The sequence below is a fragment of the Necator americanus genome, chromosome X (genome assembly GCF_031761385.1).
Source record: "Necator americanus strain Aroian chromosome X, whole genome shotgun sequence".
Lineage (NCBI taxonomy): Eukaryota > Metazoa > Nematoda > Chromadorea > Rhabditida > Ancylostomatidae > Necator > Necator americanus.
The window spans coordinates 34,474,242-34,494,365 of NC_087376.1; the positions used below are offsets into that span (position 1 = coordinate 34,474,242).

Here is a 20,124-nt window from a genome sequence, read left to right on the forward strand (position 1 = left end):
TAGTATACCTCAGAAAATGGCATGCACTTCTATTAAACTAATTGTTCTTTAATTTATTCGGTAATTTCGACAGCTCACATCATTCTTCTTTACCTATTTCCTTATAACTGTGTAGTTCTTTGCGTCTCTGCGGCCAGAAGAGCATCTAAGACGGTTGTCTGCGTCTCCATAAACGACTGGAGCGTAACCTCATCGAAATATGTTTGCGTATAAAACGATATATCCACTGGACACGTAATGCCTCGTAGGCATTCGCGGAGAATCCGCCGGGACCTCTTTACCGTTCCCCTCACTGAGGTCGTGCGCTGTGCTTGTATTGCAATTACATGATAGAGTTGGCTTTTAGGAAGGTTCAAAGAACAAGAAGGCAACAACATAGCAGTGTAGAAAGTGAGAAAAGAACGCAAAAAAATAAAAATGCTGAAAATTAAGCACAAAGGTGGAAAATTCCTTCAAGAACAAAACAACACCAGAAAACATAAAGCTGACAAAGTTCCAAAATGATGAGCTTTATAATGGTTATTGCTTAATGATTGTAGTAGTCGAAAAATTTTTTTGATACGTTTAGTCACTATATCCCTGTATCGAACTACGGCTCCGAAACATGGTAAAATATGACATTTTCTAATGTTAGCTTGGATTACCATCATTTAGACGTCATTTTTTAGTCGCTCTTCTCGCATTTCGTCATACCACAATTATTTTATCTATGTCTATGTTAAAGTCCGCTCCTCTAAAAACGACTTCTATTGTCATATAATTCTCTATCTTAATAATAAGGCTGAACTCTTTCACCACAGTTCCAAAGACGTGTATTCTGCAGATCAAAACTTGTTGCCTGTATCTGCATACAACAGAACATCCAGCATTCAACAATGTTTCAAACACTCCTTGCTTTCATGGTGAAGAACTAGTTTCCTTTTTATGCAAAAGGCCGAAACTTCCTCCCGCATTGTTTTTAATATTTTCTTGGATGGAGTCCAAAGTGGTATGGCGAATCCTTCAGTCACGCGCGGAACTTTGCACTTCGGTATATTCGAAAGGATTTTCATCACCTCACACTTTGATTGAATTTTGAGCTGGATCTGTGTGTGCGTTGTGGGCAGACTTGAATTCATCAGGCAACAACTGTTCGAATTTTCTCCTTTTCCTAATTTCCTTCAAACACACAACTATTTTCTATTTCCGGTATTTCGTGTACAATCGTTTCATATGTACGCTAACGATCGATGCTCCGTACAGAGGCAATAGCAGAGATAGTATGCTCTTGTGAGGCATGTTTCGCACCCTTTTAGACGATGAGAGACATAGATAGGCGGAATATGAGGCAGCCGCAACGCAATGGCCTGCTGATGCTGCTAGCTGCTGCGTTGCGCAATTAACGATCACCGTCGCCAGTCATTTCGCCTAAGCTGTGAGTACCTAACGATACGTGCCTTTGTGAAACATGTGCTCTGTTTCCAGTTTTTTCAAAGAGAGTGAACCACTATCAAATTCTCTTCTTCATTCTCCTCATCTTCTTTTCCCTTCTCCTCTTTTTTCCGTGCTTACTCCTCTTCTTCTCTTTCCTCTTCACCTCAATGGAATGGAATCCCAACCACAACACAACAAAAAATAATATGAAAAAAGATACAGAAGTGAAGAGGCCGAAGGAAGATAAAGGAAAGTGCAGCATCTTATTGCGAACAACAACACGATATACAAAGAAAACATTGTGAAATTGGAATAAAAATTCAATTAAAAAAGTGTATCGCAGTAATAAAATTGACTCAATAGTGTATCAAGGTGTGCCGAGAAAAAGCAGTTGGACCGTATTGATGTTCACTGATAGTATATATTCACTAAGGTACCTCGTTACGAGAAAGAATAATTTGAAGGCACTAGATGGTGAACTAACTGCGGATGACTCGTTCATACAAAATTTTGTGTCGATACAAAAATGGGAGAATTCTGTTTAATATCTATCCGTTATGGTGGAAGAAATGTGCTTGAAATAGGAGACGAAAATGGAAACTAAAAGTTTTTATACATTTTCTTCTGTTGATTTGAGAGAAAAAAGTATGAGATCTGACCCAAACGGAAATGAGAAAATGCTCTATTAGATCATATTTAACACTATAAGAACTCCCTTCAATGAAGAAGAAGGTGAGCACCCTCAACTATGTCTTGTCCTTCCAGATAGTAAACGACGTGATGAGAGAGTGCCAAGGAGGAGTCGGTCAACGTAAAGCAGGTATCCATTATGTAGAATTAAAATTTGAGAGCACTTATGTACCTTTCACTATGTCGTTAAAGGCATCACTCAACGAATCTGAGGTGGTACGGATTTCAGGTAGAGTATTCGTATACGGGATCGTAGATTATGGAGAGAAGGGTGATTCCATCCATTTGCTCCTAATTGCCGTAAGAAACGGCCCGGAAGATGCGGCTTCGAGCAGCGCTATTTTCTACAATGAGTTCGATTGGAGCGCGCCAGCCTTGTGCACGCACAGCATCTTCCGGGCCGTTTTTTACAGCAATTAGTAGGAAATGGACGAAATCACCCCCCTCTCCATAATCTACTATGCCGTATACGAATGCTCCACCTGAAATCCGTACCACCTCAGATTTGTGGAGTGATGGTTTAAGTTTTCACATAAGCAAGTATCACAAGCAACTGGGAAGGTGTTTTGGCCATCGCTTGTTATACTATTCTGGAGTAAATTCCTTTTTCTTTCGTCGTACATTGCAGTCAACTTGGAGCATGACTCAACTGAAGGGGATCTCAAGAATCAAGGGACTTTCTCCCAAGCAACGATCTCCTTAACCTGGACATGCGCAGAATAAGAGATGATCTTCACTTTAGAAAAGTACTATATTATTGCACCCACCATGCCAAAATGCTGTGTTACACGATTGAGTAGAACTTCCCTAGTGTTTTGCAATTGCTATTTTTCTTAACTGATGGAAGTAGTGCTAAGATGTAATCGTTTCTCTCAAATGTTGTGATGTTGAAAGCACCCAATTGTATTAATAACACCGTCAATGGTAATTATTCTGTTAAATAAAGTTCGAAAAGTTCTAAGCAGGTTTTTTGGGCAGAATAAACGCTCAAAAAGATCCAAATCTGACCTCTTGAAAATCATGAGAATTGTACGTATTGTATTTGATTATTCTATTCGAATTGTATTTGAAGAACTACGAGAGAGAAATACAGATTCTGACGACGCTTTAACAGAATTTCCTGTTTTCTTTTTTCCTAGAATAACCAGAACAATGTTAGAAACAACGAAAATTGGAACTACGGCGGTTAGAAATACCACAAATACGTCAAGTAGACAGTAAGTAACAAACCCTTATGAATAATGGGAGAACGACGTGGTGATTGAAAATTAGTGATAGGTAAATAACTCAAGGTAATCAGAAAGATCAGAGTAATATAAGAATTCATTTGGAAACATTTCGAGCAACCTATGATTCGTAAAAGCGATAGTAATGAAGTGTGATACTAGATACTATTTCAGTTCTGGAGACGAATGAACTACAAACTGAAAAGAATGGTCAAATTTTATCTGCTCTTGTGATTGCACCAATGAGAATGCTCAAAAAGAGCCAGGCCAAGTTACAAAGTAAAATTCAAGCAGACTGGTGCCTAAGTAATGACATATGAATCAACTTGAAGAGAGAAGATAATGGGAGGGACATCAATTAAAGAAGCCTAAGTTGTTGCATGATGTCAGAACAAGCGCAATCGATCGGGACACAGCACATGTGGGTTGTCGTCGTCGCGAACCAGCGGCATTTTCGACCGCCAGTGCGCCCTCACCGGCGTCGCGGCCGCAACGGTCTCACCAGGTGGGTGCGGGGGATGCGTGCAGCACTTGGTTTCACCGCTATATCGTAGCATGAGTAGTACTATGCGCAGAAACATCCTGATACTGTGAGGTTTGCACGACAGAAGAGTTTGAAGCAGTGAGGCTGCGCACAATGTGCCTAGTGACAAAAATGGTGCTGCAGACCTTAAGAAATCCCTGTCAAACTGCACATGGAGGTATCATCTGGGAACAGAAATAATTTCCTTGTCACTTTTCATGCCCTAATTCACTTAAAACCTCAGTGGGGAGTAGTTACACGTGTCGCGCAGTCGCAAGGAAACGTGCACTCCCGCTAGAATATCTCGATCAGTGTGCTTGTGAGAAAATAAGAATGCACTGATTTGGCCAAAATGCTTACTTGTACGTCGATGTTTTCGCAGTCGTTGGAGAAGTTTTGTAGTAAATAAGTGCAATTTCAACCCTTTATTAGGTCAAATGTCGCTTTTCTAAAATGAAGTGGTTCATTCGAATTTTCAGAAGCGATTTTCCGCGGTTCCATCGTATTTCGCCTGCCTATGCTCGGTTTTTACTTCTTGCTGAGAATATACATAGGCCAGCAGAAAGCAGTAATTCTGAAAGGACATTCGTTTCAAGATGACGTATTCACCAATTATATAGCATTTGAACATTTGATCCAATAACTCCATAGGATAGCATCGCTCGAATAACTCAATGAGAATCAATTCTGTAGTGCCAACCGGTTCGGCAAGCTTCTCTTAAGAGTACAATGAAGTTCAGTCTAGTAATGAATGAAATAACAACGGAGTGTCTTCTCTACAATCCTGCGATTGTGTTGAAAGCTGTACTAAGCCGTCGTGTGCGTTCATTTCCGTAGCATGTGGTTCCAAACAGCCAGTATATACTAGCAAAACCTTAGAGAAATGTGTCACACCCAGGCTGTAGCCAAACGCACAGAGACAACTTCCACAAAAAAAGGTGTAAACAAGTCAATCTCACAGCTGAAAAATCCCACCGTCTAGACGTATCCTCAATTTCCAAATCTATTTGCAAACTTCCAACAAGTACATATCAAATTTTCTTCACACATGCGAAGACCTCACGCGATTGATCTATCTTCTGAAACCAGTTTTTACACAAATTAGACAATTTGTACCCCATATATGTGTATGTAGGTCATTTCAAACCAACTTGAAGCCCATAAAAACAAGCGAAAGAAACAATTGCGTTTGCGGCTGCGCTCGACGTGAACTTTACTCTTACTGGGATGGTCGTTCTTACAAAAAAAAAAAAAACTGCACAGATTACGAACATTAATCATGGACCATGAAAGCACGGGACAAGATTGCTATCAAACTTTATCGTCTTAGCTGTTGTATTTCCAATTTAGGAAAAAACTTCAAACTGCACTAAATTAGATGTCCGGAACTATGGAGAGAGGTATGTTCCGGCTTTTTTGTAGTCAATGCTGGATTCTAGATGCCTTCTAGCAACAGAAACAGTTCAAGACGTATTCAGCAAATAGAAATGAACGTCCGGCTAAAGCCGGACTTCAGACTTTTTGTAGTGTCCACTTCGCTCGCCTTGACCGATCCTTAAGAAATAATATACTATATTTGGAGAACAATCAAACTTGATTTTACATCTATGTTTCTCTGAAACCTCAACAATTTGGAAACATTATTCGAATTATGAGTTTTCTCCGCTCTCAACTATCAGCACAGAATGATGTGCTAACATGAAATGAGGTGAATATCATCAGCGTACTCATTAAGATAAAACTCTTCGTCAGACCACGTCAACGTGTGTTGGCTTGTATTGTATCTAAGCAGCCGTTTGTATGTGTGTTTCTATTTCGTGAAGAAAGGATGTTGGCAACATCAGGGGAATATGCTTGGAAAGAGATACGCGAATGAGTCATAGAAACCCATTCTGCCGTTGGGGCTCCCGCGCACCAATTCGAGGCAGAGGGACCCGTCTCACCCCACTCCATGGTTTTCTGGCTCAGGGACACGAATTCGACGTCGTAGGACCCGTCCCATCTAATTTTACCGCGTTGGAGCTCCAGCGCATCAAACCGACGCCATGATATTCTTCTTCCTCTCTTTTTGGAACTTGTTGACTGAGACACACACTGACGCACACACGTGACAGAATAAGTCAGTTATTATATGACATGATAGTTTGTAAATTTGGAAATGTACATTCACATAAAAGTTTATTTACCCTCACTAAGGTATGACAGAAACTATCTTGGCCTATCAAACCCAACATACATAGAAATGCAAATCTGGACAGTGGTGGAAATGTAGAGTGCTCCCCTATCAGGTTCATGGCTATGGTTCAGCACCCCACCGATGCAGAGTTTTGCATCGTTATGGAGTATTTTCGTGACACACAGACAAACACACACACATACACATACACACACACACACGGATTAAGCGCGTTATTATATAGCATGATAATAAGGGGCTTAGTCTCTCTATGTGTTTTTCTATGTGTTTCACGAAAATACTTCACAAAGATGAAAAACCTTGCATGAGCGGGAAGCGAACCCGCGTGACATGTGAACATTTTAAAACTGAACCACTGTCACCAAATGTAATGACGCATATGAAAGACGTGATAGGCCAGATTATTTTTAGTCACACGTTAACGAGGTTCGTCCCAGGAGTTTCTTTTATGGAAAGAAAAGTTTAAATTGATTTAAAATTTGGACATTTTTTTCCATAACAGGAACTGTCGGGATGATGAATTTGAGTTAATTGTTTTGAGTTGAAAAAAAGTTCTGGAACTAGAACTACAGAGTTCGAAAACTTCAGCTCTATTTTTATGAAATTATTCTTTAGGAGAACGGTAAAGAGGGTCTCGACGGAATCTAAATACTAATCTATACTCTGTACTATCTCTAAATACTAATCTGAATACCTCCGAAACATTATGTGTCCAGTGGCATCCAGTGGAGGTCACGCTTCAGCCTTTATGGAGACGCAGACCTACACAGTTGTGAGGAAATATGTAAAGAAGAGTGGTGTTATTTGTAGGAATTGCCGAACAAATTAAAGAACAATTTACCTAAAGGTACATGCCATGTTGTGTGGGGTTCCAATAAGAGAACGGGAACGAGCTGTCCAGATATTACCTTCAGTAAGTTTAGAAATTTTGTGAAATGAATTCTTTTTCTTCCCATAAGTTGCAAGAGGTCAGAGATACAGAAGATCCCTCTGCCCGGATAAAGGATAACGAAAATCTTCGTCTTTTGGAAGCTGAAATGTTCCGTTTTTAACGAAAGTACCCATAAATGAAATTTTAAGCTATTAGATGCATCCTTCCCTCTAGAAGTGCGAAAGTTCGTCCTTCCTTGAATCATGGCATAGAGATTGCAACTTGTCGATAGTCAAATCTAAGCAACAGCCAAGATTGTTAACAAACTTTATTACAGCTTGTCTTCGGCGTTGTCGCCTTCGTCAGAGGCTGGAAAGTAAGAATATTTGCAATTTATCTTCTAAAATGCCTCAACCAGAACAATTCATCATCCCCTAAGATATGACATCCTTCCCCCTTTTTTCACGTGTGGATTTTTCCTACTCCTGGTAGGTTACAAACCTGACCTCACATCACAAAATTCCAGTGGATATGCCTGATTCTTAGAAAAAATTAGTGCCTCGTGAATTATATCTTAGCCGGTAATGCGGCGTATGGTTAGCATTAGGTCAGCATGGTTTGCCCAGTGACTTATCTTCTTCGGGGATTCGAAAAACATCATATCTTTGTAGGATTTTGTGAAGAGGTCTGGCATTCGGTTCGACGGTCTCCCTGGCGGTACGTTTGCTACCGGTTGGTGTCCAGTTGCTCACAGCTCTGGTTCAACGATTGTCGTTGAAACGCCTTACATGTTCGGCCTACCTAGTTTTACTCGCACTGGTATATGCGACAGCCTCCCTGATCTTCGATCGATGACGTGGAGTTAGACATTGAATCCCCTTTTTCCTAAAAAAAGGGATACTCATTGCATCACCCTTTCAATAAAGCGTTCTATGACGTCGATAGCATTTTCCTCCTGATGCGGAATGTCCAGGTCTCTGAAGCTCAGGTCAAAGCAGAAGAACAGAGGTGTCAAATAGGTTCGAATAGAATGTTCTTAGTCCTCTTCACTACAACCTCGATGCTCTTATAAGCTCCTCAAGCCGCTTGTTTCCTATTGCCCAGCTTGGAGGTCAGGTCGTTCACTATAACATTCGAATATATTAGTTCGGTTGAGCGTCAATCGGGCATCAGAAGCCCATCCGTTTCTCATGAACATCTTCGCGCTCAGATTCTGTTGAAGACCGATCTATCGCGATGCTTCCATGAGTTTTGAAATGGTGTGAATGTGATCAAAATGTGTAAGGAGCTTGTGGATGACAGACAGTGAGCAGGTTAAGCGATGGCTCTCGATGTCATATGGGTCACCCTTCTTATACAACAGGACGGTTTTGCTGGTTTTCCATTGTTTGGAAACCTTGCATTCCGACATATAACGAGTGAATAGCTTTACCGTGTGTTGATAAGAACTGGCGATAGGTCTTTCAGACATTCAGACTTCACTCTCAGGACCGGGTGGAGTGCGATGTTTGACCATGCGATGGCATGTCGGACTTTAGAATGGAGAATGTTTAGGATCACATGTCCATCATCAGTGAAATAGTGAGGAGCCAAGTAGACATGACTGTCGGGGAGATCAGAAAAGAATTCGAGAACGACCTTTCCATCCTCTTTCTTGACGGTGTAGTTGTTCAAACAGGGATCTGAAGAGTGGTCATCTTTGTTCGTGCGAAGGGCGCGTGTAGCATTGTTGGTAGGAGGTGCGACTGAGAAAACATGAGCGATCGATACTTCAAAAACACCCTTATGGTAACCAAGCCTTTTATCCTTTCGGTGTCGACATATTATTACCACGTACATCTGGTAGGATAAAAACAGTGATTTGATTCATCAGCTGTCCCCCCCCCCCCCCCTGCAGTCCGCAGTCCCAGCCCGCAGTCCTCCTTCATCGTTTCTCTGCCTTCTCTGGGCGTGAGGTCGTGGTCACCTTTCGCAGCTCATACAGTTCCACGCTGACGTATTCACCTTGGTCATATTGACTCCCGTTGCTCTTAGAATTGGGTGCGTATCGTTAGGTACCCGCAGCCTCCGCGACAACCCATCCTTAGGGTAAACGACTGACAACGGCGATCGTTAATTGCGCTGCGCAACAGTTAATAGCGTCAGCAGGGCATTGCGCTGCGTTTGCCTTGCGCCCCGCCCTTCACATCGTCCATCTTCGACCCTCTTAGGTGCGAAACATACCCCGCAAGGCACGCTATCGCTGAAATTGCTTCTGGACTTAGTATCAATCGCTGACGTATAGAGATACATCGAACGATTGCACACGAAATCCCAGAAGTAGAAAATAATAGTATTTTATTTGTGTAAAGCAAACGAGTAGAAATTTCTACAAACTATTGCAGTATCTTACGTGCATTAAATGCTATGTATAAATGGAAATTTATGTCTGTATCTTCTATAGTTTTTTCAATCACAAATCTACGTCTTCCAACGTTGCTAGATTGTTGCCTTTTTGTTCTTTGAAGTTCTTTGTTTGTTTCTTCCTAAACGTTAACTATATCATGTTATTGCAGTACAAACACGGCACATGACTTCAGTGATGTGGTGATGGATGGGCGTGGCTAAGTGAACATAGGTGGACTAAGATATCCCTGCTCTGATCTACCGACAGCCTTTTCTGCAGGCAGTTATTCGGCTGCAGATAATCGCCTGCTGGTACCTGACGAACGTCCCTCCTTAAAATTTGTTGGGTAGGCACCAGCAATTTTTCTGTTTGTACCGATCGCATGCTAGAGTCGCCCAGTGGTTCCTCTTCCCGCGTGAGACGCGAAGAGCAAAAAAATTTTCCTTGGAAGACTTTGTGAAAAAACTCTGATCATGGAGTCGGCGGTCTTCCTGTAGCGCGCTTAATGTCGTATGGAACCCGGTCGCTCTCGGCTTTGGTCCAATGGTTGTCGTCGAAGTGGTTCACGCATTTGGCCCATCTTATTTTGCTTTTCTTGGGAAACGCGGCGGCGCCTCTAATATTTGACCACTGATGTAGGATAGAACTTCGAATCACATCCCTCATTTGTATGAAGCGGGACACTCCTAGCATAGTTCTTTTGATTGTGCGTTCAAAGACGCTGACTGCATTTTCTTCCTGCTTGTGAAGGTTTCTGAAGCATAAGTCAGGGGAGGAAGGACGATGGTGTTAAGGAGGTGAGCACGGAGCCGGCTGCTCCTGGCCTTTTTCACTACATCCTCGATGTTCTTATAGGTGCTGAAACCGCTCGTTTTCTCCTACCTAGCTCGGGGTTCAGATCTTTCTTTATGTTCGGCAATCTAACCTTCAATTTCATGACGTCTCATTACAGCTTTCGCATTGTATTCTCGTGAATGGACGTGAATATTTGGGGTTAAATTGCGTCCCCTTGTTTGACAACTCTCATATCGATAATGACGTTCTTGTAGAATGGCGAAATTCAGGTCGTGAAGGCACTATGCAATAGTCGTGCAAACAAGGACAAAACAAAATTTTTTTCTTCGCTACGACAAACCGAGCTGATAGTTTTTACAAGATTCATATGACTGAAACTTTCCAGTGAAGGTCTCTTAATGAGAATGACAAGAACTCAGAATTGATCATCTACATAATTACATCCAGCCGGTGTCGAATGCGTTCAGCCGTGTGATCACTATGCACCTTTGATTGGTGCTGGACAAAAAAGAGAGAAACTGTGTGTTCAGCGGAGGAAAAGCAGGTGTTGCAGCAAGTACAATACACTAATCGGCTCATCGGTTGATACACGTTCGGTGGCGAACATACTATGCATCATAGTTTTCTTGTACGTGTATGCTGAAACAAACGAATGCTGGAAACTAATTTATTTCGGAGTGCATTATCACAAAGAAAAACGAAGAAAAACACGGCTTTCTAACATTGTATTCATATTTACTTCCACAATATTTCACAATCTATTATGTAACAAGCAATTCATCTAGTAGTTCTTTTCTTCCGTCTTGTTTTCTCGACAGCTGCAATATTGTTCTGGTTCTGGGATGGGTGTTTTCTTCGTGATCTCGGTGAGATTGACTGACGGTAAACACAAACGGGTACTATGTAAAGGTTGAACCGTCGTAAACAAGTTGTTATTTTTGTCTAGGGATCCGAAACATACTCTGTTCCTTGATCACAACTATGGACCAAGAATAGACAGCAAATTACACAGCTGTCTACAGGTTTCGATCAGCAGCGAATTACCTTTAGAGACGTACCACTTAGTAAAGAACAAGAGACTGAGGGGGTGTGCTGTATAACATTAATTATTCACCCAGCAATGTGAGCATCTTTCCCTAAATGATTTGGAATACTTCGTAACCTTCTAGTACATTTTTAGCACATTTTTCTCACTTCTCTTTTACCGTGTATGGGAGTTTGGGTCAGAAGGACAATTTTGTGCTTTACACTATAGAGTGATGATATTTACATTACATAGTAATTGGGCATAGTTGGAAGGCGGTCAGTAGGTCGCTTCACAAGAAGAAGAAATCTCATATTAATGTTTTCTATGATGAAAAATGTTCAACATTTTTCGCATAAATACCATTTGGTCTGCTACCACATGTACCACAAAAAAAAAACTAAGAAAATCAACATTTGGTAGATCTGCATGATAGGAAGAATGGGATACTAGTGACTAAACCTTTTCTTCGTCTTGTATAGTATTTCGACGCTTAAGCTAGAAGATCTAAAAAAAGAATGGCGAGCGAATAGTTAAACCTGGAATACGTTGATTATATACTTAACTCCCGTTAATCTTCGAACTGGTCGAGCGGGCGCCAGTAATCTTCGATTTGCCCCAATCGCGTACCAGAGTCGCCCAGTGGTTCCTCTGCTCCCGTGGAACACGAATAGCATCATTATTTTCTTTGATGGACTTCGTGAAGAAATCTGACCATTGGGTCGGTGGTCTTCCTGTAGTGCGTTAATGTCGCGGGGGGCCAATCGCTCACGGCTCTGGTCCAACGGTTGTCGTTAAAACGCATCACGTGTCCGGCCAACCTTTTTTTTTACTTCCCTTGGTAAACGCGGCGGCGTCCCTAATCTTCGGTCCCTGATGTGAGAGAGGATTTCGAATCCCGTTCCTCACTTGCTTGACGCGGAATACTCCTAGCATCACTCTCTCAACTGCGCTTTCAGCGACGTTCACCGCGTTTTCTTCCTGCTTGCGAAATGCCCAGGTGTCTGAAGCTCAGATCAGAGCAAAAAAATACTGTGGTGTTAAAGAGGTGAGCATGGAGCCGGATGTTCTTGGTTTTCTTCACTAAATCCACGATGCTCTTACACGCTCCCCAACCCGCTCGTCTCCTCCTGACCAGCTCGGAGATCAAGTCGTTCATCAAGTTAATTTCCTGACCTAGATGTACATTGCTGAAACATTCCGATATATTCGTTGCGTTGAGTGTGAATGGGACATCCGAGACCCATCAGTTATGTATGAACATCATCTTTTGCAGATTCAGCTGAAGACCGATGCACCCACATGTTTCGTCGAATGTGTCCAGCATTCGTTCCCCGTCGCTGATGCTAGTTGTTATCAGTGCGATGTCATCAGCAAAGCACAAATGGTGTAGCTGCCGACATAACATCGCCTTGTCCAGGTTCAGCTGAAGACCTATCTTTTTACATGTTTTGTCGAATTCGGCCAGCATCCGGTCTGTCTGATTGATGCTTCATGTTATCAGAACGATGTCATCAGCGAAACGGGGATGGTGTAACTGCGGGCCGTCAACTTTCAATCTTATGTTATTCCATTCCAATCCTCGCATCGTATTTTTGGGATTGACATTGAATACTTTGCGTGAAATTCTGTCAACCTGGCAAACCTCTCTCTTCATGTCGATTACGATATCATTGTAGAGTGAAGAAATTTTGGTTGTGAAGTTGCTATACAACTCACGAAGCATCTTTATGTACGGAGTAGGGAAGGTTTGGTTGTACAAGGCTTCCATGACCGCTTCGGTCTCAACTGTATCGAAGGCTTTCTTCAAATCGATAAAAGTGAGACAGAGCTGCATGTTGTACTCTCGTGATACTTCTATGAGTTTTGAAACGATGTGTATATGGTCAATCGTACTGAACCCTTTTCAAAACTCTGCTTGCTCGCATATCTGTCCTTCATCCAAGACTTTTTCAATCCTATTAAGGATCTCTCTTGTAAAGACTGAGTAAATGACAGACAGTAGTTTGTAGATTGGATCCCGATATGAATATCCCCAGGCGCTCTTCTTGGGCCAATTTTGGCGTTGAAATCGCCAATTATGACCTTGTAGAAGGCATGATCTTCTCGGCAGAACTTCTCCAGGTCCATATAGAAAGCTTCGACGTCTTCTTCTTCGCAACTTGATGTTGGATCGTAAGCGACGAAGATAGTCAAAGCAGGCGTTGGACCACATCTTCTCATCCGCAGACGTCCGTCCGGTTGTTGTTCAAAAGTTGCTCGAAAGAGTCGATGCTCTTTGTCATACTCGTGTTGACGAGGACTCCAACTCCACCAACACCCCTACTGTCGCATGTTCCTAAGAACAGTTCTTCTCCAGTTTCATATACGGCGTTGAGAGAGTGGTGTCGTCTCGTCTCGGTCAGTCCGATGACGTCGTACTTAGTCTTCTTGGCTTGTTTCATCAGACCTTCGATGGCCTCTTCCGATGCAAACGTACGTGAGTTGTAAGTACAGATCGTCACCCTAGTCCTTTTCCGTTTCGGTAGCCTATATGACCCTGCAACGATGTCTTACCTGGCGCTACCGTACCAGACTTTCCTCTGGAATCAGAAGACTCTTTTCTATCACTGTGACCTGCGTAAAATTTTAAAACCCATGGACATTTTGCAAGCTTCTAGTCCCATGAGTTTTTGGGAGAGCGTTGCGTTCTCCCGGAATGGACATGTGGAGTTTATTTGTTGGAGGCAACTTCAAACCGCCTCCCTTGCACCTCCCAGTTACTTGATTGCAAGCTTTCGGCCGGACAGACTTGCGGGGTACAAGCTCAATCCTGGCTTAGCAGAAACAGGCAGTCCATCACTGAATCCACCCGTTCCTCTGGGCAAGCACAAGGTCGCTTTTGGTTGGCGCTTAGCCCCCTACCCGCTACCCGGGGACCGTAGCCTCGCAACTGACCGGCAGTGACCCTTCTAGTGAGAGAGATCCGTGGCTTTCAGTCATATGAGAGATATTTTGTAATCAGAGAATTTTCGATTCTGGTACCGATAACGTGACCGAATTAGGAAGTGGTAGGTGAATTATATCCTCTTTTCGTAGAGTTTCCCTTGTACGACAAGATCGAATTTCAGTAGTCATGGATGAGAGTGCGACAGTCCTGAGTTGCTACCAATTCAATAAGCTGGAAATTTCATCTGTTTCAAGAACGAAAAGTCAGAAATTAGCCAAGGAGCATATATATGACAGTGAGAAAATCGGTAGCTGACAGAAGCGAAGAAACACTAAGTAGCAGCAGAAGCAAATTTGCTGAAATGTTATTGAAATATTAGTATTGAAATATTTTCATTTCTGTTCTATTCTATTCTTATTCTAAAATCTACTATCTTTAAATACTGGTTGAAAGACAAAATACGATGAAAAAGAGAAGAATCAGGTACATAGCTTGAACTACAGAGCAATGGCGAAAAAAAAACAACAACGAAAAAATCAACATTTTTTTCCTTCAATATGGCAATGGGTCGAAACAGGTTCGACACCCGGCTGAGCCAAATTTTTGCAAAAGGATGAGAAAGCTGAAATCACTTCTAGAAGATGAAGAATTTAATTTCGCATAGTTTTTAGTAGTTTAAGAGTGGATCGCCTGGAATCTAATGACAAAAATAAAGCTCGGATTCTGCGCATAATGTAAGGTCTGGGAATCGCGAATAACTTTGTCATAAAAAAATAAAAGGGAAATTTTAGGTAGTTTTTCAGAGAAGAAACTTTGCCCCAAGAAATAGTTATGTCGCTCTTTTCCCCTATTTACTAATCTTTTTGTAATTTTGATATGACGAAGGTGGGAAAATGGCGTCATCATTGACCCATCAAAAATTTGGAAAAGCGGCGGTGACCCAGACCACAAATCCAGTACCACAAGCTTTTACTGCGCGAGCAAGAAATTGGGATCCTGGCATGTTTTTCCATTTCAGAAAAATGAGTTTAAAAAATCAGCCATATATTTGGATAGAGAGAATAAGAAAACCCCTATGTGCAAGATTTCTCCTTTCCGGACCGTCTGGTTCTCTCAAAAGTTAAATGGGACACATCCAAGAAGAGTTGGAATTTTTCAAAAAGTCTAGAAGGTAAAAAAAAAACAGCTGTATCACTGCTTTGTAGCGCAAACCTTTTCTTTAAAAAAAGCTGCCTAAAGGTTTTCTGTTGTCCCTCTTATGACGAAGTTATTCGCGCGATCATCCAGACCTATCATTGTGCGCAAAGTCTGAGCTTTTTTGGTCACTAAACTCCATTTGATCTCTTTTCAAACTGCTGAGAAAAGAAAGTAGGTGTCTGCGCGACAGCTGTGAAGATCACAACAACCTGGTGGAGGAATTTGACTCAACGTCGTCTAGATGCGCCTTTGTACGACTGTGAGATCGCAGAGGACGTAAAATCTGGATCGTAAGTGCCCGCACACCTAGAGAAACCGCTGAGGACAACAGTAAAGACGCCTTCTATCATGAACTCAATGCGTTAATGTCTAAAATACGAAACCAGAAGGTGGTCATTGTCGGAATCGACGCAAATGCGAAGATGGGACTCGAACAACAATCCAACAAGTTGCAGCGGGCACAGTTGCAAGATGTGTTGTATTAGTGAAGATCTCGAACGACAGCATCAAACGACACTTAGTTCGTAGTAGACTCTAAGATATGCAGTGTGCATCGGCGTGTGTTTTGTTTGTCCATTCAGTAAAAATTAAGATTGCACGAAGATCCCAGTAATCACAGTAATCTACCAGATAGAATTCCTGGCATGCAATGACTTCTATATCGGAGAAGCTGGAAGGGTGCTGAGCCTGCGTATCAAAGAGCATTTCGCTGGTAAAAGGCGTGGAGACACCATGACACCACTAAGGCGCCACAGGAGTGAGAAACATGATGAAAATGAGTTTGAAAGAGAGAGAGAGAGAGTGCGTTATTAGCCTACGAGAAAAAATTACCTGTTAGGAAGGCGAGGAATCCATCCATAAATAACAGAATTGAGCGCTTATCAATTACCAAAGACTTTATGCTATTCGTAACACTCGGTGAGCAATAACATTGTCCCACATGCTGTTCCACTATCCAAACACAGTGCTTAAGAATACTGCACAGTGGGTAGATCTCATTCGCCTTGGGTAACAATCTGTAATCACCTGCCCCGTTAGTCGATGAAACTGGTCAATTTGTTTTCCTTTTGGAGTTTTTGCATACTGTATTTAGAACGATATCGAAGCTTCGGGGGTGGGTGTGATGTAGCGGTAGAGGATCCTGCTTCCTGCACTATCGATCGGAGGTTCGAGTCCGCTCTAGTGCTCACCAAGCCTTTCATCCCTCCGAGGTCGATAAATTGGTACCAGACTTGTCTGGGAGGATAAAAGCAGTGACTTTACACATCAGCTAGCCACCGCAAATCATTGTATAGGCCAGTTACACGTTCGTAAAATTCAAACGATTCTGAATTGAAGTGAACGTGGTGGCGCATCTCAAGAGGATTGATTAACGCCAGAAACTTTATCCTTTTTATCCTTTATCGAGGCTTCGCAAGGAAAGAGGAGGAGTTTGGTGGGATATGCGTAGCATCAAAGACCTCGAACCATTTCCAGACTTCCGATAAAGACGAGGTTGTCGAAACGTCAGGCCACCAATAAAGTTTCATCAAAACCTCATTGACATAACAAGAAAACGTAAATGCTGAGATATAGTTGCATATTGTTCGATCCGACGAGGTTCCGCTCATCCCTTCCTAATCGTCATAAAAAATAACGTGGAACATGCCGTTTTTTTTTACGACGATTTCGGTTGAAACGTCCCTTGTGCATGCGTCGCATTCACGTGCGAGCGATCGAAGATCAATGTTGTCTTCTTACCTACACCGTAGGAATTAAAGCGATTCCCACACCGTTTTTTACGACGAGGCAAGTGAGCGGAACCATCCCGGATTCTGCGATCTTCAACCTTATCTCTAGCTTCTTCCACGGATTCCTTTATCACGTCAGATTCGTGGTATGCTGCCTTTAATACATGTAACATCTGTAGTGAAACTGCATTAAATGATGGGTAAACAAAGATCTTAATTGCCAAATTGTGAGGTTTGACTCCTAAATGGATCATAAAAGGCTTTTTTTCACTTCGGAAAAGATTTCAATTGCTGTTTCACCCTTATAAGACGTGTAGGTATTAAAAAAATACGATAAGCATCATTTTAAACAACACCTATCCTTTGTTTGTTGAGCGAAATCTTGATGACATTGCTGTATATGAAATTGAAATTAGACTGACTATCGAAACCTTTGACAAGAAAATAGTTTTCGAGTTTCTTTTTTGTGCAACGTTACTTAAACAACCCCCCAAGAAATTGCGTTATGGCGCTCTCCAGTTTCGAATTTTTCGCTTATCTTTGTTCATAGTTCAACCAATGTTTAAAGAGAATTTGCCGAAGCCTTGCACGTTGAGTTTGCCTGCAAATTGTTGCTGGCAAGTTATTATCTGTCTTATAATCTAGATTTGGGACTGTCAGTCTACCACTTTTTCAGGGCGCTAAAACAGCATCTGGCCAAAAAGGTGAAACTTCAATTATAATGAACATTTTAGGAAGACAGTCATTAATGTCATTGGATATAGGGCAATGAAATTTCGTAGAATGAGTTTTTTTAGTAAATGTGGTTCAGAAGACCTTCAAAATTTTCAGATAAACCAACTAAAATCTGAACACGTACTAATATTTCGAACAATTTCCACCCAATAATTTCAGATTATTTCCTGGGAAATACATTTTTAGAAAGCTTCGTGACTTCTGCTTCTAGATAAATTCTTGTGAATGCACGAAATTGACAAACGTAACCCTGTAGTTAATGTTTTTCTACTTTTTTGGATCTTTACAAAGGGAGAACTTGTCGGGGCCAGCGAGTACTGACATGCGATAACGATAGTTCCCGAATATTGATAGAGTTGTGAATGAAAATTTTCTGACAATGATCTGCATCGAAGAAGGATGCAAATGCAGCACTTATCACATAGATAGTTTCATAAAATTTTCTATTAAAAAGCTAAGTAGATGTTTGGATGATTACATCTCAATTAAAATATAAATTTGTCATTTTACCTAACGAGTTTTCAGTGTGAATCAAGTTCCGGAATAGTTACCCTCGCTAAATGTAACATACACATTCCGACGGGATGCACGTAGTAAGAAATTCTTAGTACGTTAGGTACTTCTTGATGAAAGACAAGAGATTAGATGAACATGATTTATGTGCGAGAATTTGGATGAACAATAATGACCGGATACATCTTTTATACGCTCCTATAAGCTCATTTCTATAAATTAAATTCTTTGTTGCTTAGTTGATTAAAACATGCACCACATTCGCATTTTAAGAGTCGTTACTGCCGGACACCTAAGAAAAAAGTTTCTCGAAAATCTTTAGTAGCTCCACGTGACTCATGTGACTACCTTTTTATAGGACTTAAACCTTATTTTATTGATGTTCCTTGGTGTTCACTTGTAACCATCTATAAAACCAAGTTCTGCGAATGTGTTCTTTTCTCGGTGTATCGCAACAGGGTCTGTGCACTTCTCAATTGCATTAGAGACTTCCTGCATTTTGTTACTTTTCTCTGCACTTCGGCGAAACCACAGCCACACGTCGCCTTAAACTTGAGAGAACCGTTCTTCTATTTAAATCCCATGACTTGGCCATCAATTTTGACGAGGAAAGTAGTTTTTTTCCTGTACTTGAATCTACAGTTTGCGATTACCGATTCTCAGCCAACGCTACACTCATAGCAGCCTTATTTGAAGAAGTGTTACATTCAATTTCAAAACTGTACATAACATATCTAATTACTCCTGTCTTTATTATTGTCTCATGCGCCATTAAGAAAGTTTTGAGTTTTGCCAGCTAGAACAGAGGTTCTTTTTCTTTATTTCTTAGATGATTTGTACTCAAATCCTACTTCAATCATCAGTGTCGTTGTTATCATTTTGTTGTTTATTGACGACTCTTCGTCTAAACATCAGTTGTTTTGTTGTTTTGAGATATGTCTTTAAGTACATTCTTTCTTGTTGTGAATGTTATTTCGCATTAATATAACAATGTTTAAAATGTTTCGGGAATGAAAACAGGGGATCACTTTAGAGTTGATTCAGAAAAACCACTTTCCAGCAGCAAATAAAGGATGACCTTCGAGAGTGCCCAAACGAAACTGAATTATTGTTGACCTTCACCAAAAATCTGGAAAGAGAATAGGGTTTTTTCACAGCTGAAGAAGTTCCTGTCAACTTTCGTGATACCAACTCAGCGAAAACAACACTGCCCCGTTCTTGGCGACGGCCTCTTTATACACTATGGCAGCAATGTAGTATTATCTTCAAGCAACCTTCATTATAAGACCTTGAAGACCTTCGCACTGAGTGATGGTAACTGCCTTCTTCAACTCGCTATGTCCATAACAAAGTATATGTACAACCTTTTACACTTAAGTAATCGAATGCGCTGATATGATTGTTTCGTCGAATGCGCTGTTTTGAAGTTATGGACATTATCACTTGAAAGAGCATCTGACGAATCATTTCGCAAGCAAAATTTCCTTGACCTCCCATAGACGAGTCCTTTCTATTCGAGCTGATTTCTGCAATTATTCAAGTTCTTTGTTTTGTATAAAGTGACTCTATGCACGTAAAGTGGGCGTTAGAGGTTCACTATCTAAAGACTACTGCGCATCACGAACACTCTAAACGCTCCGATTTTTTAACGTGTTCGAAGATGATGGTGTTACCTCAGTTCGACTTAGACATGTACACACGTCCTGTATTATTCCAGCATCTGCCGTCCATTTGCGTTTGGTGCACATTAGTTTGTAAGTACCAATTACAATCGAGTTAACACGACTTGAAGTTTAGTGCAACTGCGAAAGCGGCTGCGCTCGAAGTGGCACGGCGGAGTTAACGGATACGATCGAACTGGGATCCTCACTCATCCCTGCAGTCCGATTGCAGGC

General features: G+C 41.4%; 2 protein-coding genes across 2 annotated transcripts in view; both read right to left on the reverse strand.

Annotated features, from left to right (window-relative positions):
* The window catches only part of RB195_026308 (uncharacterized protein), a gene marked incomplete at both ends in the record, with an annotated part of 42,111 nt that extends 28,763 nt beyond the window's left edge, over positions 1-13,348 (reverse strand). The window contains 5 exons of the mRNA XM_064214803.1: positions 11,687-11,859; positions 11,947-12,129; positions 12,428-12,551; positions 12,771-12,982; positions 13,039-13,348. Of these exons, the coding sequence (XP_064070685.1) occupies positions 11,687-11,859; positions 11,947-12,129; positions 12,428-12,551; positions 12,771-12,982; positions 13,039-13,348 (1,002 nt within the window). Of the gene's footprint in view, positions 11,860-11,946; positions 12,130-12,427; positions 12,552-12,770; positions 12,983-13,038 lie in introns of the transcript that reaches the window.
* RB195_026309 (uncharacterized protein) lies at positions 8,349-8,759 on the reverse strand (the record flags this gene model as incomplete). The annotated part of the gene is made up of 1 exon (XM_064214804.1): positions 8,349-8,759. One exon carries the CDS (start codon positions 8,757-8,759, stop codon positions 8,349-8,351), a length of 411 nt encoding a protein of 136 aa, XP_064070684.1.
* Positions 13,349-20,124: the final 6,776 nt, after the last annotated feature.